The 23,929-nt window shown below is 43.1% G+C and overlaps 2 protein-coding genes across 6 annotated transcripts in view; one reads left to right on the top strand and one right to left on the bottom strand.

The window, feature by feature from the left end:
- The first annotated feature begins 2 nt into the window (after window positions 1-2).
- On the top strand, window positions 3-12,054 carry cmpy (crimpy). The gene is made up of 3 exons (XM_065426770.2): window positions 3-395; window positions 3,260-3,374; window positions 10,221-12,054. The coding sequence occupies exons 1-3, from the start codon at window positions 346-348 to the stop codon at window positions 10,338-10,340; spliced, it is 285 nt and encodes a 94-aa protein (XP_065282842.1). The 5' UTR covers window positions 3-345; the 3' UTR covers window positions 10,341-12,054.
- Window positions 12,021-23,929, bottom strand: part of LOC135898037 (lon protease homolog 2, peroxisomal-like) — an 87,806-nt gene continuing 75,897 nt past the window's right edge. For 3 of the 5 annotated variants that reach the window (XM_065426767.2, XM_065426769.2, XM_065426765.2), the window contains 2 exons: window positions 22,470-22,580; window positions 16,726-21,212 (listed from right to left, as the gene is read on the bottom strand). In XM_065426767.2, coding sequence (XP_065282839.1) covers window positions 21,099-21,212; window positions 22,470-22,580 — 225 coding nt within the window. In that variant the 3' untranslated portion in view covers window positions 16,726-21,098. Of the gene's footprint in view, window positions 12,163-16,725; window positions 21,213-22,469; window positions 22,581-23,929 lie in introns of those variants that run through there. The other 2 variants (XR_010563244.2, XM_065426766.2) reach the window with 2 other exon arrangements.

Here is a 23,929-nt window from a genome sequence, read left to right as displayed (position 1 = left end):
TCCGGGACAAACCCGGCCTAATCAAGGGGTGCACGTCAGTAGGGCACGTTTCAACGCAAGACATGGCGAGGCAAGGGAGTGCTGGTCGCGGCAATCGTGGGGCTTTACTCCTCGGAAAGAAATGCCACTTGCCAGGGAAGAGAACGCGGGTGTAGGGCTCGGTCAGAGTAACCAGCAATGGTGGGGAGGGGCGCGGACATCCCGTGGAGGACGGATATGCCACTTCCTGCTGCAAACAGCCCGCCAAATCTCGATCGCATATAAGAGCCGCGCGGAAACCAGTCGAGCTAATTAGTGTACCGCATCCACACGCTGGCCGCTCTGCGCAGAAGCTTCCACACCATCATGAACACGACCTTGTGCGCCGCTCTGCTCTTCCTCGGCTTCATTGCATTGTGAGTATCCATTTGCACTCTCTATTGTGTTTCGTAGCATGGTAGGCTCCAGTTGGCTGATCTTGGAGCGCAGTGCACGTCCGGCGAAGGCACTGACGGCACGAATTTACCAGAAAGAACGTGCTCCAAGAAGTGTGGACCTAACCAGACCGCTGGAGTCCACCGCTACATAGCCTGACTACCGCTTGCTCTAACTTTCCAGTGAAGCCCACGCCGCTTACTTTTATTGGGCAACAAATGCGGAACCAAGCTGTCGAGCTTGCAGATGAGCTAACCGGTAGGGTCTCTCACGTTCTGTCATCGCCGTCCGCGTATGACAAAACGTTTTATCCTTGCTTCGGATCTCGTCATCTGCAACTGTGCTGATACAGCTCGTATGTCTGTCTGGATAAAAGCGCTCCAAACGTTGCCCGTGTTTCGGCGATTTAAGAATTCAGGCAACGCAGGAGTTTTTGCGTTTGCCAGTGGTGTACTCCATAATATTATTTTTCATTTCGCGTAGTTATATAATGAAACAGCAGCTAGGCCTGTTCAAGTGTGGTGTGGCGCGTTTCAGTTCGCCCACTCATTCCATTAAAAGGCAGCAAATGCATCCGCCCAACATTTACGCGTTATCGAAATTGCCTTAATTGCCAACGTCTAGCATCAAGCGTGTCAAATCGTTTCCTAACGTGTTTTGTTAAACACACAAATAGCACAGTCACACACGCATATACACAGTAGAGATACCCACAAGGTTTTGTAAAGGCCTGTGGACCTCAGAAATACCAGCAGCGCTTTCGTGGCGCGTAATGTGGTGCTTTGACGGTCACTTGCTGCAAGATCAAATGTTTGACGAGTCAGCCAGCTCTGGCGCCATAACCTAGTTTTGTTTTTCTACAACCAGAATATATAAACTATAAAACGTCTGTTGGAGAACAGTTCCTCATATTAAATACTCCACTGTGCCATACGATTTTTGCTGTTCTCGCATTGCTTTGCTCAATGAAATCACGTCAGGCTCCTTATATATACGCCAGATCAGGTGTAAAGTTCAAGGTAGAACTCACTAAGGTCTATGGCACCAGCTGAAAGTCAGTAAAAATTCGCATGCGCAGTTTTTAACACTGGATTGTTATCTACAAGCACAATCCATATCTACGTGTAATCTGTGAAATATATGGTTTCAGGGGCCTTCCTTACGAACGTCTATGCTGCTCACGTGACCAAAACAGCCGCAGCCGTAATGTTTCCAATGCCACAGCTCCGAAACGCATGTGAACTCAGGTCTTGAAGAGCAGAATGCAAGGACTTCAGCGCTACCTGCACCGATTACACTCGCGCATTCGTTAATGCGGCAGAGCCATACATACGAACATTTGTGCCCGGCGCATATATCAGTTCACGTGGTTTGATTGATCAAATAGATTCGAGAACAAAAAGCGTCTGACATTATGGCATATTTAATATGAGGAATTGCTCTCCAATGGCAGACTTTTTCGTTTCCTCTGATTGTATAAAGACAAATCCAGTTTATGACATCCGAGCTGGCTGACATGTCAAACATTTGACCTTAGAGCAAGTGACTGTCAATTAGCACCAGTTCACGAATATGGGACTGAAGCAGCGTATAGCAAAACGGATTTATTTTCAAACCGCGGGACGAATAAAACACATCGCGCACGTTTGCAAAGCAGTAAGGAAATCTTGCAGTGAAAAATGGTTACGCGTGTGCCATGAAGAATGGATTGAAATATTTCTGCTACCGAGAGCTTTGTCAGAAAGAAGCAGTACACTACATATATATCCAGCACAACCACTCACTCAGCAGATGAACGTTGGGAATCGCGCACACGCAGGTGACGCCTTTCGTATATCATGACAGAATCATGGCGTGCCTCGTTCTGTAGGCTTTATTTTTTTAATGCGTTAGCAATAGGAGTGTCAAAGTGGAAAATATATATATATATATCACGGCTCCGGGACATCAAAGAGGCGCGACTGGCGCATTTCTCTCGCATTTACCGCTAACTCGCCACTGATTATTATTTTTTTACTCGCTAACGATTTCAGGGAACAAATGCGTAATTTGTGCGATGCATACACAAGTAGTACCCCCCGTGTCATAGAGCTAGTCCGTGTGTCACCGCTAATGTATACTGAGGGCCGCCTTTTCTGCAACACATGCGGACGCGCTCCATGGGCTTCGAAAGTGAGATTATAGTTATTCGTGCTTCCAAGAGCTTTCATACACTGCATATAGTATGCCCTCTACATGAGCTATCATCAGTTAAGCAGTCACACATAGTAGCTTTTAATTGCCCGAGCACGCAACTTTGCAAGCGCAATCTCCGTGCCAGGAAAAAGGCGCAGGGAACGCGGGCATGACGAAAAAAGCGGCGCACGCAAGCAAAATTATTCGCTAACAATGCCACCACTAGTTCAGGCGAACCCTCTGGTTCCTACATGTATCGATAAGTGCACTACGACCGCGAACACACGCTGGACTCTAGCGCATGGGCTGCATCAACGCTGCATGCGAAGGCGGTGCTCCATAGAACCAATGAGCCGCGTTGATCGTCGGCCCCCGTGCGCTTACGGTCATGCTTATCCTGGGCTCTCCTTAAAGTCGCTAACACGCGAGTTCGTGCCCACTCTCCTGGCAAACAGCGGGTGTCTCGGCCACTGCACCGCACCGGCGGTTTCTAAAGAGGCCCAAGCGTGCATCTTATCCTATTCATACGCCAGCTCGCTTTATGCCGCGCAAAGCACAAGCGGATACTCGTAAAGCGCACCCGTGCATCGCTTGGCTTTGCAAAAGACAAGCCGGGCCCGCATGGCTAACCGCGGTGCCTCTCTTTTCGCTTTCGCTCCACAATCACCAGGGCCGAGTCGATGCCCTCCTGTCCAGACTGCGTCGAGGTCGACTGCTCCGAGGAAGAAGACTGCGCCTACGGAGTCACGAGCGACATGTGCGGCTGCTGCAGGGTCTGCGCCAGCGTGAGTGCACCCTCTTACGTCACCGCGGGAAAGGGAAAAAAAACGACAAAAGATGCATGAGCGGAGGCCTTACGTACGAAACAGATTCGCAGGCAGGGCTTCAAGTCGTGAGTTTGCTTCACTGCTGTTTTGAAGCCTCTCGCACGTGTCGTGAAAAGGAGGGCGAGCCTGACTTGAGATGGTTGCGAAATGCCACACTCAAACAATATATCAATTGTCCGTACGCGGTTTGCTTTCTGACATTTTCTTGGCATCAATTCACTGCATGTTTGTGCTAACGAGAAGTTTCACGGCGGAAAGAAATATTCAAAATCAAAATGAGTATAAGTCATGAAAGCCCCCGTGTTCGTCTACTAAACTGTACACCCAAGAGTTGCGCTGTTCAGCGCGCAGCCATCAAAGTTGCACATTCCTACTGCACCGAACATTCGTCTAGTATATAGTGCGCTGGGCTTAAAAGTTCTTTATGACACTACAGCTGTAAACAATCACATCATCGGTCGCTCATTTCCGTTGCGAAGAAACCGCGTTGCAGATGCTTGGGAATTACCTCGTTCCCATAATTTCCAGTCAAAATCCCACTTGTTTAGCGTTCGGACGGTGAGCTCCTGTATGCATTTACCCCCTTAATCAACCTTGAAGCCAGTTACTCGTAAAGGTTGCTCCTGCCTCCGTCTTCTTGGTTATTCCAATCTTTCCGTTCCGTATACTCTGATCTGCTGCGATTAACCGCCACAATCTTATCGCTGACCGGCAGACCTCGTTCTCTCCCCCTCCTTTCTTTGCTTACACTCAAGCAATCAACAACAATCAGAGATGAGTTGGGGGATTCGGTTTGTTGATCATTATCGCTACGACATTTCGCTTAACAAAACAATAAATAGGGCTACTTGGTTCACTCTCAGATTTTTTTTAGGAACGCGCCGATTTAAATTTAAGCACTACACGATGAAGGAAACACGCTTTGTCCGGTCAACCTGTGTTTACGTCTTGTTTCTTCGTGTAGTGCCTTTAAGTCAGCGCGTTCTTAAAAGAAATTTCGATTAACTTTTATGTCGCACGTTACACAGAAAACACAGAAGTATAGATATTAGGCCTGCTTTAAAGGGGAAAAAAAAGCCCGTTAACTCGTGGAACCTTGCAAATTCACGAACTGAATTCTAGCGAAGAATTCGACAGAAAAAGAGACATTTCCGATTCCCGTGGAACATTTCTCCACAGCGCCTTTGTGCACCCTCCTATCTTCACAGCTTCCGCGCGGCGCTTCGAGGCGCTCTTTCGCTGGCGACGTTGAACGCGCGGTCGCTAACAATGAAAGCGCAAAGTACATGTGCAAAGTTTCAAGGACAGATGAAAGTCTTTTTGCTTATAGGAATAATTATAAAATTGAATAAACTGCTCAAATGGTCGTTTTAAAGGGACACTTTAGAATTTTCTACGGCTCCTCAATGCATTTAATACTTTTACAACATTGAAATTTCTCCAGCATCTTTCCCCTAACGCACGCATTATATCACTCCAAAATTTTTCAGCGAAGCTTCGTCCGTGCTTCTGTCGCCTGTACGCTGAAAACTCTTTCGGTGCAACCCCATGAGCATGCACGAAAAAAAAGATAGGCGCGCGGTTAGCTGCGCCAATAGTGACTCGCTGCTCTTCGTCGCAGTCGAGCGCGCGCACAGCTGTTTCTCTCCGGCTCCGAAATGGGTAGGCGACGCGTCATACGTACTCCTGGAGAGCAGGCAGCTTTCGATCAGCAATGCCGCGCGCAAACCACGAACGAGCTCGTCAACGCCGTGCCGATGCTGCAGCCCGGACACAATAACAGGCTCGTGCAGCCGAGTGCAAGCAGCAAATGCATACCGAGGATCCCGCAGCCTACCAAGATGTTTAAGAACCGTCGGGATTGACTCAGTGATAAACACCGGGGTCGCACGTTTCAGCTTCGCTGGTTAACCATCTGTACGGAGTGCTTGGGCGGTGATTTTTTAAATCTCTATACGCTTGGTAGTTCCCAAACGTAAACTCCCCGGTAAACGTCAAGAACCCCAATTCGTACAATTTGATCATTTGTAACGGCGCGCCCAAGGCACTTATGCAATAGAATTTTCACCAGCATGTTCATCCTATGACACTCTTCATTACTAACAATTTCACCCTATGTCCAATAGATTTTAAACAACGTACTGCTAACTACACCACAAAACTCCAAAGTTCGATTGACAGGACTTTGGTCATTTGCCCCAGCCCCGCCTAATTATACCACAAACTTCTTTGCCCACACACCACCATTAACAAGGGAAATATTCCCTCCGAAATTCATTGGGCCTGGGTGCCCTTGACGCTGAGCGCACGCTTTGGAGCCATTTTGCTGGAGCGTGTTTACGTGCTCCTGCATAAGTGGCCAGCACTTTGCTGAGACGCCAGCTACAAGCGCTCTCTTCAGGATATGGGCGATTGTAGTGATTACACTGTCACAGCCCAGCACCTGCATTTTTGTCGCATAACAAAGCAAGCACAGCACGTGCCATACGCACAAACTGTGAAACGCCGCCGCGCTGGCCGGGTTGGATGGAGGAATGTTATGACGTCCCCTTTGGAATGGGGCGGTAAATAAGCTTATTTTATTGCCTCATTAGGCAATAGAATAACTTATTTATGTTAAAAAAGAAGAAAAAACACGATTAATTTCCATAACCAATGTTTCTGAACTCCTATTGTAAACTTTGTTTTTGTACGCCTCCATTGTTTGTCGTTTCCCCACTTTTCTTGTACCAATCTTCCGATCGCCTTTTACTAATCCCTATTGCGGACATGTTTATTTTCCCCCTGCTATCGCTGAACCCAAGGGCGTCAAGGAGGCCAGTCATTCCTAAATCGACCGCTGGGTAGACGTCTTCACATTCTAATAAAACATGCTCCGTCGTTTCCCTAGCGTTACCGCAGCAAGCACATGCTTCTTCTTACTTCTTATATCTCGCTTTATAGGTGCGTGTTCTAAGGCATCCCGATCTCGCTTCGAAAAGTAATGAGCTTCCCTTTGAGTTATCATAAATGGTTTATTTCCTGATTTCGTTTTTCCCTCTTAAGTAGTTACTCATGGCAGGTTTATTTTCCATTGCCGCCACCCATGAGATTATTTCAGCCTCTCTGACTTTCCGCTTGGCCTTCTTTGTTGCTGTGTTGCCCACCCTACAGGCTGCATACTTGCTGGTAAGCTTCCTAGTTCTTTTCCTCCATTGTGAATCAATGTTTTTCCTGTACAGATACCTGAACACTCGCCCAGCCCATTTAATTTCTTCCATGTTCCTCAGCCGTTCTTCATACTCAATTTTAGTGCGAGCTTCCCTCACTTCAAAACTAGTCCAGCCCATATCACCCTGCATAGCTTCATTTGTAGTCTTCCCGTGAGCGCCCAATGCGAGACGATCCACTGACCTTTGGTTCCCGTCGAGTCCTGATTGTACCCCTGATTTAAAGCAAACAACCGCATTTCCAAAAGTCCTGCAACCATTACACCTTTCCACATACCTCGGAGGACCTCGTACCTATTGTATCCCAATAGCGCTCTGTGCTTCATTATGGTTGCATTTCTCTTCCCCTTTACTGTTATGGTTTTTTCCTGTGTTTCCATATATATATTGCCTTCGTTTATCCATATACCAAGGTATTTATATTCTGTTACCCGAGGTATTTCTTGGCCCTGTATCTCCACTGTCTGTTCACTGTTTTCATTGAATACCATAATACCTCACTTTCTAACACTAAATTTCAAACCTAAATTGTTACTTTTCTGTCCACAGATATTAGCCAGACGTTGCAAATCACATCGCTTGTTAGCTAGCAACACAATGTCGTCCGCATAAAATAAACCTTGGAGTTGCCGCTCTACTACTGTACCCGCCTGTTTGTATGAGAGATTAAACCCGATATTACTTCCTTCTAGCACCCTCTCCATCCTCACCATGTACATCATAAACAGCAGTCGGCATAAAGGGCACCCCTGCCTCAGTCCCTTGTTGATATCAACTTTCCCCTCGCTCCTCATCCCTTCCCATTCAACGCAAACGTTTTTTTTTTTTTCTAGGTAAATATCTCTCAAAAGCTGTAGACAATCGTCGCCTAAGCCTTCCCTTTCCAGAATATCCCGCAAAATATTGTGGTCTACGTTGTAATACGCTCCTGTAATGTCTAAAAAAGCCACATACAACAGTCTCCTTTCTACTCTTAATATTTCAACACACTGAGTAAGGACAAATAAGTTATCATCCAAATTCTACCTATTCTAAAACCATTATCCTCTGCCCATGCTTGCAGCTTTAATTGCCTGCATTGCTGACCTGTATATTGCCGATGTGATGGTCAACGGTCTACATGAGTAAATTCCATCTTTCTCACCCCTTTACCTTTATAAATTAAATTCATTCTACTTTGTCGTCAACTGTTTGGTATTCGTATTTCTTTTAGACTTTTTTCTACTGCTTTCTACAGAGCTTCCTTATTTTTTAGTCCTAGTTCATTAATCAGCCTAACGGGAACTTCGTCTAGCCCTGTGGCTGTGTGCTTCGGAATTTTCTCTTTGGCTTTCTTCCAGATGAAATTTGTCAGCACCAGCTCCTTTTCCATCTGGTTCTCTTTCATGCCCCCTTTTTTCTTCAACTACATTACTGCCTTGGAAAGATTCGGCTGTTATTGTTCGGATGTAATTTAATGCCACGTCCCCTTCCAGTTTGTTGCAATCTTCGTGTAGGATACGTTGTATTGTTCCAGACTTCCTGCCTAATAATTTTATGTGGTTCCAAAATATTCTAGGTGTGGCCTTCTTTTTCTCACGTATTTCTGACAACCAACGTTCACTTTCAGCTTTTATCTTTGCTTGCACTAGTATTTGAACCACACATATTTTCTCCCTGTATATTTCCAATTTTCCGGCTACCTCATCCCGCGGCAACTACGCTTTTTTTGCCTGCCTGTGCTCTCGGGATGCTTTCTGTCGTTCAGCGATCGCTTGTCGTATCTCTCTGTTCCACCAGCTTTTCAGTTTCTTTTTTCTTTTCCAACGAACATGTTGCTTCTCTTTCCATATTTATGCCATTACACTTAGAAGCGCATTATATTCTCATTCTTTACTTGGCCATTTGCCAAGTTTTTCATCAGCTTTTGTGACTATATTTGTTTTTGTTCAGCATTGAAATTTGGACAGGCCATTTTACGCTCCTTGAGCTCTCTTACCCAACTGCATATCCCATATTCAAAATGATGCATTTATGGTCACTCCCTATGCTGCTATGCCCTTCCTCGTCAATGACCATTTCTTTCACCTTATCATGAATTCCTTCTGTCATCAGACAGAAGGAAATGCGCGGAGGCGAATGCCATCTGATGGTATTGCAAGAAACCCAGCGCCGCGCACGAGCAAGACCACAGCAGCAGCGCCCAGAAAGCCGGAAGAAGAGGCAAAGAAAGCTTCGCATTAAGATTTAAGTTACGAGAGTGCGCGAAGTCTGCTGTGCACCACTAGCTCGGCGAGCATTCATACAATTTTTCCTCTTGCATGCAGTACGACGTTCATATAATGAATATGCCAATCTGTTAACATAAGTCTTAGCCTGTATGTTCAACTAGTGACAACTAAACTTCCATGGGCAATCAGACATGCGCAATATTCACAACCTTCAACTAAGACAAGTGCCGCCGGTGACCTTTTTTCTTTTCTTTTTGCTTCTTTCTTTGTTTCGTCCGCTCTTTAGAAATCTTTCTATATCGTCATAGCAAAAATGCATGAAAGAGTAAAACACGCACGACGTGTGTGTATAGATATATACGTATACAGTAAAAGCTCGTCAATTCGAACCTCAAGGGGAAGCCGCTTCAGTTCGAATTAACGAAAGTTCGAACTAACGAAAGTGAAGGAGGGCAACAGTACACTGCGATTCGGAAGCAGTAGGGCATGTCAGAAATTTGGCGTGTCAGAAAGTGGCACATGCCATCTTCAAGTTGAAGCTCTGGGTCCGACTGTGCCACACCACCGATGTCCACCGAAACGAACGTTAGCCGAGGCTTAACACCATCACAATGAATCGCGATGGCCGATACCTCCTAAGCTGAAAACAGAGGTGCACAACCGATGAAGACTGCCGAGACAAAGACGCTGAACATGTGAAGGTGGCGAAGGCCCTGATTCGTTGGCTCTTGATTGCAAGAGCAGCTGCGACGTACTTGATTCACTGTGTTTTGGAGCTTGCCGTGCCATCTCCGCACATTAGCAGCTGTACAAGATTTACAAAGACTCCGAGATTCGCAACGGGCAAGAAGTCTCGGAGGTTACGTAGAACGGAGAAGCGGCAGCCGCCGCTGCCTTCTGGCTGACCCCGCGTCGGTTAGATTTTTTTCCGATTTTGCCTTCTCTCGCCGTTCTCTCCGTTTCGGAGGCAATACAGCCTTGTGTGTAGGCAGTAGGCGCGTTTCTCTGGCCGTGTGCCAGGCGAGCGTAGTTAGAATTATCCGTGAGGGAACCTTCTCGCATTCGAATTAACGGACTTTTTTATACATAGACTTCTGTGGAGCTTGGCCGGACCAAATCGTACAGTTCGAATTATCCATAAATTCGAATTATTGAAGTTCGAATTAACGAGCTTTCACTGTATATATATATATACATATATATTTATGGCTGAGGAAATCACGCTGGCCTCGGTAGTAAAATGAAGAAAAAGAGTACGACGTACGTTGAATAAGCACAGTATATTTGACTGACGTTTTGGCTGGTTTCTTCATTATATATATGTATATATATATATAAAGCCGAGAGCAATCTAAATATTCTTTTTCTTTCAATCAATAATTTAGGGACCTGGCGAAGAGTGCGGTGGCTACTGGAATCACGGAGGTACCTGCGCCGAAGGACTCACCTGCAAACCCAACCTGATGTTTCCCCAACTACCCGGACAGTGCGTGTACAATAAGTGAACACCCAAGTCATGCCCAACGCAGCGACGAGATTCCAGCACGCGCAAGACACAGTGCGGTGGACATTGTTTGTAATGTTACATGTGACAAAGACGACATTGCACGACGTTACGCCACCACATTACATTTCTCAAGACGCAAAATGGAGTATAGTTACTGTAGGGATCTGTATGCGGTTGTTCACCACTCAGACACTTTTCTGACAGTACAGCTAAGGCAAATAATTCCACAATACGTTCTGCTTTACCGAAACAGAGGGGAAGAAAACCACAGTTCATCAACCATACGCGATATATTCATGCTTTGCACCAACAGTCGTCACGGGAAGAGGTCGTTTTATGCATGTGGGAGCGCAACAAATTTCTGCTCTGTGAGCATTATACACGTGTTTAACTTCGTTTGCCCTTACTCTAAACAGTACCTTGCATGCTAGTCTGACACCTTTGCCCTTAAACAGTATTTTGCATGCTAGTTCGACTTCGACAGCACGTTAACGCTTTCCCGCCTATGTATGGTTCAGCGTTGATTGCAGCTACAGGACCAATTACACAGCCTGCCGTGTAAGTGTTCGGGACGGTGAAGCTGCGAACAGCTGAAATTGCTCGCATTCTATGAGCCTGCAGGCAGAAATTGAGGCACACAATCTTCCCCAATGTTTGCGTCGTGCATTTTTCTACTTATTTATTTTCACCTTTATCTTTCTACTTCTCTGTGCAGGCCGCAGAGTTTCATTTTCTTTTTGGCTACGATGATCAGAAAACCTTTTAGGCCAGTGCTGTCAAATATTCAAACCTTGACATGAGGCAGCTTTAAGGTTCTGATGGCGATGAGACGCCCCAGCCCGCTCAAGCACGTGGGCATAAAGGGGTAAGCTTGGAAAATACGCACACGACGCCAATAAAAAATTTAGCAAATTTCATGCGGTCTATCAGCCATTGTCATAACGAAGCTGTGACAAAGACTCAAAACAGCGGCTGCACTAGTAATCGGCTCGGTGTACGTGCTACGTACAAACTTGGCGTCAGGTGGTAGCTGCCGCCATCTTAGTTGAGGTCAACAAATGCATAACGCCCTGGTGCAATGTGAAATGCTGTCTGCAGATTGGCTGTAGCACACGTCCTCAATCTTTCTGTATGACAGCCCCAAGATGAGGGCACCCAGAGCTCCAAACCTAAAACGATCTGTTGCTGCACTCGGTGTTACAATTTTTCGTGGCGATCGGGCTAAGTTATGATGATCCATTCAAGGTCGACCATTTAAAATTTTTTTTTTCCGAATGGCAATTACTTGCAACGTGGTATGACAAAAGCCTGCGCGCTAAGTTAATGCTAAAACAGAGTGAAACACAACAGCAATCATGTTTCATACTTAATTTATTACACATCGTTTCAGCCCATCATATTTTAAGGCTTATTTATGTGTAAATATACAATTACTTGCCTGAGAATGACAGATGTACGCCAGACACTGACACATTATCACTAGAATTACTTCACAGTTCACTTCAAAAGCACAGGACGCGGCCGAGCTTGCAAAAAGTAATCGCGTTTTTCCATGCTACTAGCTATACTGTGCGCATCAGATGGGGCATTGGGTATACATATTGGCCCCATTGTGCATGCTAACTCTCTTATGTACTCTTCTATGCATATATGTATGTAACTTTACATATGTAAGTGTGGCCTGAACTTGAATAAAGCCCTGAATAAGTTAACACCTGTGTAGCTCAGTACTTGCAATGGTCCATCCACGAGAGGTGGAAGACAAGCCTGTGGGATGAATACTGCCACCTGCGATCAGAGCACAATGCTTCGACGACCAACTGCAACGAAATTATGGACAGAGTAAAAGGCTTAGTTTCAGATAGTGCAGATGTAGAGCAACCTAAGCGCAAAATTTCACACTTCAAATATGGGCGGATGCGGTGTGAAAACCTAGTGGAAATATACGTTTTTGATACCGAAACTGAGAAAAATCGCCGCCATTGTCATTCGCCGAAACTGACGCATAGCGAGCGCGGGGCTCCTACAATTACCGGACCTGCAGGTTTGCCAAGATTGATTCAGCAGCATACCTTAGCGAAAGTGAAGTTCCGTTGCAGTTTGCCTTTAAAGGGGCCCTGAAACACTGTTTGAACACAGTAATAAAACGTTGCCGATCTGTCGTAGAAGCTGCTGTGAATATGTGAGCCAAATATTACTGTATTGCATGCAGCAGGCAATTTACAATCTCGTGCCAAAAATGGCAAAAAATTGCTTGCTCTTGCTTCTGCAATACCGCCATGCAGAGTCATAGAAAGCAGTTGGCCGACCAACGCTATTGGCTGATTTCGCGATCGCAGGAGCATTATCAATAATACATAACTGCTAATTCTGAGTTGAATAAATGAAAAATTTACATGTCTGCGATAAAAAAAATACAGAAAAACCATTTCACCTCTGCATTGCGCGTGGCCTCCAAAATGGCAGCGGCAGGCTATGTCAACATTACTCGTCTAGTAACGTTGAACTGCATATCCTAGTCTACCGCAGCCACCATGAGGAAACGCGACACTAAACTTTTGGCTAGGGCTTTGCTCTCTTGGTTTCTCCATTGTGTAGCTTCCAGCACACTAGCGGAGACCTAAAGAGAGGAAGCCTAGTATCGGTGCAATAACGTCACTTATAGTTGAAGGATTCTAAAAATTTTTGCAGCATGAGATTTGTGAGATGATGTCCTGTAATGGCGAGGCCATTCTATGATTAGTTAGAACAAAGTGTTTTGGGGCCCCTTTAAGGCACCACGTCAGGTGGCTGACTGACGTTTAATATATCAAATCTCCTTGCTTGCATCTCTTTAACACACTGTTCGGTGATATTACAGTTTGCTCCTTCAACATCTGGTGCATGCTGTTGATGTTTTGTTACTATCATTGAGATGGTGCATCAGATACCATCACCTTGCAGTTGTTTCTCATTTACAAGCTCCTTGGTGGACCGGACACACAGTTCTGAATAGTATTACATTTATCAAATAATATAAACAGGCCTCTTTTTTTTTTTTTGTCCAAACGGAATACAGAATACAACACCTTGTTTTGAAATAAGAAAATATTCAGTAATTTATTCGCATTAGAAGGTTGCTTTTCTCAAATATCTGTACTGAATTCGGCTTGGAAGTATTGATTTTCAAACACACTTACTTAAGTCTCATAATGCATGCCATTGAGATCCCAATCAGCCGGCACATCCCAGAGAAGTAAGTGAACATGCAGCTTTGAGCAAGATAATGATGTAATGACTTACAAGTATCACTTAGCATATGCAGAAAACTTAGGATACCAAAATAGGCAGCTACTAGTGCTACAAGACAGGAGGGGATGAGTAAACAAGCATCATCTTGACATTTATGGAAGAGGGCACATTTAAACATATTTAATACTTTCTTGCATTCCCAAACAGCCACCATTACAAGTATTACACGAAAACCTGCACATAGCAAATATAACATGTTCTGTTTAATTAAACTGTTGGGTTCAAAGTACTGAAGCTGCTCAGTGGGCTATGAGGGATGCTGTAGTGGAGGGATCAGGATAATTTTGACCACCTGAGGTTCTTTAACGAGTATCGAAAAAGACGTATAGACTTATTATTATTATATATATATATTTTTTTTTGCATTCCGTCTCCATAACAATGCGGCCAGAAATTGAACCTGCAGCCTCGTGCTTAGCAGCACAACGCCATAGCCACTGAGCCGACATATGTGACACTTCTGTATATCCATAAATTTGTAGGCATGCATTATTATTCCAGCTAGCATATATACATTAAAAAAAAATCTGCAAGTAAAGCAGTCGCAAGCTCAACAGTCGGTGCTATTCATTACTGTTAAGCGAAGACTTTGCACTTTGCCATGTTGCGGCACTTTCTACAGGGTGAACATTGAAGACAACGTCTGGTAAGCAAAATACAATTCACTGTGCAGGTCAGTATGCTCTTGAACAGAGCCATTTCTGTTATTTTTCCAGGAAAAACATGTTTCAAGGTATCAGCTTCAAATCATGTAACACAATTATCACTGGCACCCATGGCAGGCTACACTAAACACCATGTAAATTTGTGAAAGATCGGTAAAAAAAAAATGGACACTCATGCAAAATAAAGCTTTAAAGAGGCCCTGCGACACTTTTTTGCAAAACTATGAAATGCTTTTCAATTTAGATGGCATCACTTCATGAAGATACATTGGCAAGAAGTATTTGAATGCACTGCGTATGAGCAGCGTTAATTGTAACCTAAGATTACCCTTCAACCCCTTTGCGATGCTCTTGCTCCTTCTTCCACACTGGACATTGGGCAGGCTACAGAAGAATAGGGTGTTGCCCATAACCCTCCGCCCACTATACATCGACGCAATGTTGCATTTTTTATTCTACACTGATAATGTGATGGCCACTGCTACTGGTTATAGAGCACATTACTTCCTGTATGCCAATGTTGTAGCTTTCCTAATAATTGTTATACATTTTATACACTTGTGCATGAAGCAGTAATACAGAGATAATACTAAAATTTTCTGCTGTAACATACTGCGCGGCTAGTGGAAGCAGCAGCTTTCAGTAGCACATACTGTGGCTTCAAAACACTGCCTTTTATAAGCCAATTTAAAATAAAGGAGGAAAGAAAGCTGCACATGTGCCGCTTCTGCTCAAGATAAACTACACATTTTTACATGGCTGAACAGCGATGTGTTGAATGCAAGCGTGAACACTGTTCTGTGCATGTTACAGGCCATGGACTAGTCTGGCTTCTGGCTGTGTGCTTCAACAAGCACTGATGCTAGCATCTCTTATATTTTTAAATATCTTCCCTCTTTCTGACAAAGCCCAAGCAGCTGGTGTCATGGCAGGGATGGATCTAAGGCCCAGTGAAGGAACGGGCGGCAGAAACTTTTAAAGCGAACCCTCCCAGACTTTCCTGACCGTGGCTGCTGGGTGCTGCGGCTGTCATGTCGAATAGCTTGCACAAAAACAAAAATCATTACATGCCCGATGGTGGGATTGAACCTAAGTCTCCCAGCAGAGCAGCCAGATGCTCAGACCATGACGCCGCAATCGCATGTATACTTCTACTATGCTACCGCCAATTAGCTCTTTGAGATGATTGCCACGTCTCATGTTGCATAGCACGGGCGTGTGAGAGCACATGTGCACATGCCAGTTTCCTTTAGGCCAAAGAGATATGAATTAAATGAGCTCATTTATAGCATTTTAGTGACCACTTCACATAGATACTGAGATGTGCACTGAATATTTTTTTTTTCACTTCACTGAGCGCACCAGTTTACATGTTAACTGTCACATTACTCAAGTGATCTTTAAAATGTGATAGCAATTTGGTGCCTAGCATCCCTCCCCCCTTTACTTTTCTGAATCTTGCTTGTTATCCGGCCTTGAAACCATACAAATATTTAAGCAGCAATGCCTGGCCCCTTCCATGGTAGTCACCTCCTGCTCTAAGTAGTGACAGCCGTCGAGTAAAGGCACTTTGCACCAGGCCACCAGAAAGTTCACCACACTTGTTGGAACTGCGGGAGCTGAGCTTTGGCATGCCGAAGGGCTGCGTGCCTAGCATGCTTCAAGGCTTCTTTTCATAGCGCAAAAAAAAAAATGAATAGAATAGTGCCACAAACAAACAATGGTGCAATAGCATTTCCTTGCCTACCCCTTCCCATTTTACTGAATCTGGCTAGCTAGCTGGCCTCAGAAGTTGTACCAATGTAAAATATTGAATGCCAATGTAAGAAAATTGTGGAATGCGAAGATTCACATTTGGGTCTATGCTTCACATCATACCAGAGATGTTCTTGCTCAGTGCAGCGCCTTCTTCACCTTTCCAACTCTTCTTGGGTGAGGATGAATTTGAGGGGCATATTATAGCACTTATTAAAACAAATTTTAAAACTTTACACAACTTACTTTTTGTATATATAACCAATAAAGGGGTGGCAAAGTGAACATCAAGGAGAATGGCAAAGCTTTTAGAACAATGAGTGGTGGTGAAACTCTGTTTTTCCACAACTACTTTTTCCCACTCTGGCAGGTTTTTCCAGCTGAAAAAGATTGCCCTCCACTTCACCTGCCATTGCCGCCGGAGCAGGCAGCAGCAATGGGAGAGGAAGAGGGCTGTCGCAAGTGCTAATGTGTTGCCCTCTCCCTGAGACAGAACACCACGTCCAAGAAAACATGCACACTAGCCAAGGAAAGCTGTTCCCTTTTAAAAAATTCTCGCCAATAGCAAGGCTTGTACTAAGAACGCCCACAGCTGTGATACAGGCACTCTACCACTACTCCACAACCAAATTGCATTGCCTGCAAAATATCTGTGTTGCAACCTAACTCTACTAGCTCACAAAATGGTTTTAATGGGTCCCATTAAGGTAGCATCACAACATATGAAACACAATATTCCATTATGTAAATTAACCTTCAGGCTTTATAACCACTACAAGGACTGAAGGCGTAATTTATCATGTAAACTTGCAAGAGATACACAAAATTTGAAATCGGGAAGATATATGTAGTACTTTAGCACACACTGTCCTGTGCTCACTGTCATGCACAGTGAATAATCTACGGAGCCCCAGAATTGCTCTAAACATCACAGATCTAGCTACAATACGCATATATACGAACTTATGAATCACACCAAAATTCAATGCATTGTAATGCTCGAATGCAATCACATTCTCCTAGATAAATATCAGAGATGAATTATGCAACAATTCTTGTGCAATATGCGTATAAGCTTTTTATATCTCATAAAATGCTGAATACATCCTTGCCATATATTGGGAAACTATGTTTTAGAACCATTCGGTTTGTCTTGTACAATTTTTAACACCACATTATAGCATGTTAGCGCATTTCTTACACTGTATTTTTTGTATATGTATTCACATACGTATTCTAATTATTGTATAATCTTTTAGTATACTCTCCCCCGTTGCACAATGCCTCCAGGGGCCTGTAGGTATATTTAAATAAATAAATAAATAATATAAATATGCATCCTTATGAAAACATGAATTTTTTTTATACTACCTTTACAAAATTGAGAAGCTGAAGATGTGCTTCAACACCCTGTACTTATTTCATTATTATTAGTTGTATTGCATATTTCTCACAATTTTGCCCGGAAACCTGCACTAATGTGTTTGAACTGGCATTTTATCAAGACATCATGAAATTTATATTTCAACCTCAAATGTTCATACGACTTCATGATTCTACTGCAATACAACTATACCAAAAGTCTATTTCTTTTGTTCTACATTATTTTAAGAAGTGAAGCTTTCTGTGTGGAGTGGGGTGGGCTTTAATACTGTGGTGGTTACATTTAACGTCAAGCTCTCTGTGTGTGTCCGATGGATTTAGATGCTGTAGTAAGTGGTGGTAGTTAAGACTGCAGAGACGAGGATGCAAGCAGTGCTGGGATGAGAGGCCATAATGCATGCTCATTGGTAGATGCAATGTCATGGCATGAAGGGAGAGGGCGTAGTGCGGCACTAATTGGTGGGTGCAAGTGATCATGTCATCAGGCCACAGTGTCACTTTGCTGATTCCCAAGTGCGCGGGATCTGCATGATCTTTTAAAGCGAAGCTTTCATTGCCTACCTCCCCGTAATTTGGCATGTTGTCATCCCCTGTCTCACAAAAACTAAATTGTGTTCAATGGTGGGTTTTGAACCTGGGACCTCAAGCATAGTAGCCCTATGCTTCTGATTAAGCCACAGATGCATGGATCCACAGAGCCAGTTCTTAGAAATGCTTGGCATGCAAGTTACATTGCACAGCAACAATTTACTTATAAAAGTTAAAGCACACATTCTGCTAGCTGACAATGCAGACTGAAGCTTTATGCCTAAGAAAGAAGCCCATGTAGCCACACCATCATTCAATTGCAACCATATATGGTGAATTGCTGAAAGGCACAGTACTCACGTATGGGGCAGAAACCTGGAGGCTTATGAAAAGTGTTCTACATAAATTGAGGACGACGCAACGAGCTATGGAAAGAAGAATGATAGGTGTAATGTTAAGGGATAAGAAAAGAGCAGATTGGGTGAGGGAACAAACGTGAGTTAATGACACCTTAGTTGAAATCAAGAAAAAGAAATGGGCATGGGCAGAACATGTAATGAGGAGGGAAGATAACCGATGATCATTAAGGGTTATGGACTGGATTCCAAGGGAAGGGAAGCGTAGCAGGGGATGGCAGAAAGTTAGGTGGGCGGATGAGATTAAAAAGTTTGCAGGGACAACATGGCCACAATTAGTACATGACCGGGGTAGTTGGAGAAGTATGGGAGAGGCCTTTGACCTGCAGTGGGCATAACCAGGCTGATGGTGATGATGATGATGAAGAATTGCAATTCGACAATTTCAGTGTGACAAAACTAGGTGGTGGTTGCAAGGCCATATATAGTGAAGCTTTATGGAGTTCAAAGGTGCCGTAAATGCTGTGGTCAGTGGCAGTGCTGTGTCGTTTTGCTGCCATGACTGAAGATAGTTGTGAGCGCATTCGTCGCTGAAATCTGCTGCGCGTCGCTTATTGTGATGTGCCCTCTTGTGCAGCCAGCTCACCAAAGCTTCCCTTACATCGATTCCCACAGTGTGTGGGATCAGCATGATTTCTTTGATTTCTTTATGGGAAGTCTGCCCACGATGAGTTCTAGACTAAGGATTTCGGATATTTTTTTTAATGAGAAGCTGGATTTCACCGTTGCAGACTACAACAGCTACAATTGATTAGCAGAAAGTAGAGAAGAATGTACAAGATCCCTGAAGATGAAGCAAAGATAGCATTATCCTCCTCAATGAAGATAACAATAATGTAGCATTTACCAGAATGAGTAATGCTCACTAGAGAATTTGAGGAATCACAATTCTAATTAATTTTAATCAACATCATGGAATGGGGAAATTTCACCAATTGCATGATAGTCTGAAATATGACAGCGACAAACTTAAGCCTTAGATGCAATAGAATAATGACCATATCTGATTAATAAAACTTGCATAAAGCACACCTCACAGCTCAATGGTAAATTAGTTTCTCTTATATAAGAGAAAGGGTAATGTATACTGACGGGGAAGTTGCCCAATAAATATGCCCCTGTGAACTGCTACAGGTACGTCATCAGCCCGATGTGCTCTAAGCATCTTAGCTGGAGCTTAACAAGCTTAGCTGGAGCAGCACATGATATAGAACTTTCATATCACTTCCAGCACCTTTGCAGTCAACACATTCATAACTGCATGGCAACTTTGCCTGCATCTAGAACACAACAGCTGCTCAAGCACGTTTGACTAAACTCGCATACTAACCACGAACAAGATGCAGTGGTCAAAGTGCAGATCTTAAGACAACAAACTTAGAATAATCAACAATAACGCCTTTGCATTATCATTTTCAGGTGAGTCCAAGTGCCTGCAGCAAATTTATAGGTAAAGAGGACCAGGGCGTGCAGGCATGTTTTAAGCTAGGCAGTCAATAAAGCTATAGCTTGCACCATCGAGGAGGTGGCATAACTCAAGCAGACAACAGTGGCTGACGACTAGAAGTGAAGAACTGAAACTGTTGCCCTTTCCAATGCAAATGCCTTTTATAATTTTTACAGAGCTAACTAACATGAAGAATGATAGCATTGCCGATTACAGCATTGTTGACGTTGCATTTGCTAAAGTAATGATTTCTTATGATGTACTCGCAAATTCAGCCAATTGTTGTAGTGTATCCCCACTGTGCCATCAAGGCTACTGAATTTTGGCAAAGATTAGAAGAAGTTGCAGAAAAGCATAAGCAATCTTCAGAGCGATATTGCCTGTTCCCTGCTACATACAGGCGAGTTATATTTTGCTCAGGTATACACTACAGCAATGTCTTGCATTTGGTATTGCTTATTTACCATACAAAAAAAAGTATTGCAGGGCCCGTTTAAAATAAAAGCTAGGTAGCACACAAACACAATGTTCTACTCATGTCTCCCGCTACTGGTATTAGTGGTATTAGTGGTATTGCATTACTGCAATACCACTAATCTAATAAAACACATTTATCATTTAACTTAAGTTTTACAGTTGAATCTTGGTGTAACAAACACTAACATAACGAAATATTGGACATAACAATAAACCTAAAATTTTTTCTTGCCAATATCAGTGTGTAATAAATATAATCTTACAATAAACATTCGATATAACAAAGATTTTTTCATGTTGGGCGTGACTTTGTTACATGAGGTTTGACTACGGAAATGAGGAAAACAGAGCAGTTTTCGTAACATGTTTATCAATGTGTAGAGCCACCGGCTCACAGCCACAAGTTCTGGAATTTCAGAAAAGCTACAAGTGACAGGGTACTAATTCCCAGACTTGCATTCAACAGAGCAAATCGCACAAACCTGCATCCAACATACAATCTGAAGTGTCCGTAGAAAGTTAACAATAACATATCAGACCAGCTTACCGCTGCTTGGAATAAGCTCTAGGAGTGAACAAGGTTCAGAGGCACGGAAAACAGAGCAGTTGTGTGGTAAGTTACTAACCTACACATAACATTATGTACAAAAAATAAGAAACTTCTTGCAAAAAATATACAGTGAACTAATGGCCAGTCCCCTGCCAGCATTTTAACATAGTGAAGGTATGATGTCATAACTGCTGTGCAGAAATACACACCACTGAGTGCGCTCCCAACTGTCCCACACAGAGTGCTACAGCTTGCTCAACACGTGTTCAACAGAGCTTGGTAGGTCAGGAAAGCCACCTTCAAAAGCCTCCTGGAGAACTTCTTCAATGTGAGTCACAAAACTGAAAGACAGGTCCTCCTGCATGGAAGTGGTCAAGAATCTTATAGCCCTGCACGCCTGTACAGCACTGTAATTTAGCCTTTTTACTAAGTCGAAACTGTTGTACATGTTATCAAGTTGCCCCAAACAACCAAAATGAGCAATGGGAATCTCAATACAAAGAAGTACACAGCTAAAAAGCTTAAAAACAGTCTGGCACACTGATCATGATTATGATGGAATCTGTGGATTACTTCTTTAAATGAATAATGTCCTATATTCTTTGCATGCAATTGCTTGGGCAGTACATTAGAGTGGTTAGGAAGTGCAACTGACAGGAAAAAAGATGAGAAGAATGCAAGAAGCGTTTGTCCAGTCTACTCATCTATGTCCTGCCTGATGTGCTTTGCACCTTTTCTTATCTACTACTACCACCAAGCAGTCCAAAATCCTGCGTTTCCAGATTTGCTAATAAGGCAATGGTACATGGTGCCGTTTCACATGCTAATATCACTAACTGTGTCTTAGACAAACATGTAAATAGACTCAATAGAATGCTAGCCCCAAAGTTCAAAATGACAGAGCCCTAGTAGTAAGCATCCTTGAAGTTTAAGAACAACAGGATTCAACAATTACGTTTCATCTCTTACGCCAGTGATTGGCAGTGCTACCACCAATGGCACAAACAAAAAAAGACATGTTTGCTGAACCTTGACGTTCTTAAACTTCAAGGACACTATAGTACCAACACTCTCACTGCCTACTTGCACAGTGAGTCATTTGAAAATAAACCGATTCTACTCCTCTTATGCCAAGCAACAAAAGGTGTGTATTTGTATAAAAATCTTTTTTAAGTGTAACTCTGTAACCATTCGTTCGTCATGGCTAGACATCCAGGAAATACATTTCCATTCAAGTAGAGGGCACAGCTTAAGAAGATTTCCACTTTCATCATCTAAGCTTATCAAAGTTTTCCTCCTGAACACTTTGTAAAATAAAAACTGCAGAACAAGATTATGTTGCTGAATCACGGGGGAAAATACAAGTACATGGTATTCAGCGAAACTGAAATCAGGAAATGAAAAAAAGTTTGTAATATCAAGGACTTTGCTAAATGGAGATTCATTTTCTCAAGGTTTAACTGTACTTAAGTGCCTAACACCATAAATACTTTGTTCTAACTGGCAAGCTTGGCCTTCAACAAAACATTTCAATGCTAGGAACAGCATACTGCATGTGAGCACCAGATACAAAAATGATACCATGCAGGTGTGGCAAAACAAACTAAATGCTCACTTTGATAGATGTCGGAATTTCCTGCAAGTCCTTCTTGTTTCTCTTAGGCAGTATAACTTTGCACATGCCAGCACGATGGGCTGCCAGCACCTTGTCTTTAATGCCTCCAACCTAGATAGTAACAGAGGTAAATAGTTAGTCGCAGATTTTTTTTTTATATACGTATAAAGAAGACTTTTGCATATTCAACACCAGTACAATATGCAGAACTGGCTTAGGCTGTACAACATTTCAATTAAAATGAAGTGTTCAAAAAGCACAAGGGTCTTTTCAGACTTTCAAACATGGTCAAATTAAATAAAAAGAAGGATGAATAACCCAATGCTGAATTATTCAAAGCGTTTTGTAACTTCTTATGCAGGCTCAAACATTAGGGTAATAGATAGCAACTAGTAGTACATTGGTCAAATACCAGAAAAACCACCAGTGTCACTTGCCAAATTAAATGCTATATGCAAATGATGGCAATAATCATTATATATATATAATTTCTTGCATGCTAATGTAACAAAATTTCGTCGTAAGCATAGAACTTGCCAGATGATGGCACGCAGAAAAACTTTAAAGCATTACTGTAACTCCAAACAGATAAGGAAGAATAAAGAAACGCAAATAATACAGGTACAGACAAAAAGGTACGTACAAGCACAAAATACGCTTTTTAAGAGTATGTGCTTTTTTTTGTACAAGTCTAGTTGTGCTTCCTCATTCTTTATTGAGTACCCAACATGCATAAACTACTACCCTTCTAAACAGATCTAAAGAGATGTTCAGACAAACAAAGACAAATGTTCAATAAATCAATTTAGAAACAAAAACCAACCATATCACTGTCGAATGCTGCCACTTGACAGTTACATGGAGTGGTATGTGATCTTGCTGCTTATGTACAGATAAAAATGGCATTTTCTGCCAATCCACTACAATCCTCAAGCTGAGAAAGAAGGAGGGAGCTCAAATTGAAGAACAGTTGTGATGCGTTAAAGCAACATGGCGTGGAAGCTGCTGGGGGCAAGATTGAGTGTGGGCAGTGTCACAAGCACAGGCGCCGACTAGGGTGGGCTCTGGGGCCTGAGCCCCCTCCAATGTTTTCCGGAAGGGGGGCAGGGGGGGGGATGCCAATGCCGCCACCCTACACACACAAGTAAAGTGTCATTACTAGAGCTTTTTCACCTACATCATTTGAGGTTTCTTTTGACTTGCCTCGACCTTTTCACTTAAAATTTTATTGTGGCTAATAGCTTACTACATCACTGTTGGCGCGGATGTGCATGGCTTTTAATTCATACTTTCACTTTATTTCTGCAAATCCTGACAATAGGAGGACAAGCACATTAGAAGCACCAGCAGCGGCTGCCTCATTCATATTTTATCACTTCAGCATCGTATTAAACTTATACTGTAAACACTATGCACATACACAATATATTTAAATATATGCACAGGACAAATTTCATTAT

Source organism: Dermacentor albipictus, chromosome 1, assembly GCF_038994185.2.
Source record: "Dermacentor albipictus isolate Rhodes 1998 colony chromosome 1, USDA_Dalb.pri_finalv2, whole genome shotgun sequence".
In the NCBI taxonomy this organism is placed as follows: Eukaryota; Metazoa; Arthropoda; class Arachnida; order Ixodida; family Ixodidae; genus Dermacentor; species Dermacentor albipictus.
Note: the sequence above shows the minus strand (reverse complement) of the source record. Positions and strands in the feature narration are given on the sequence as shown.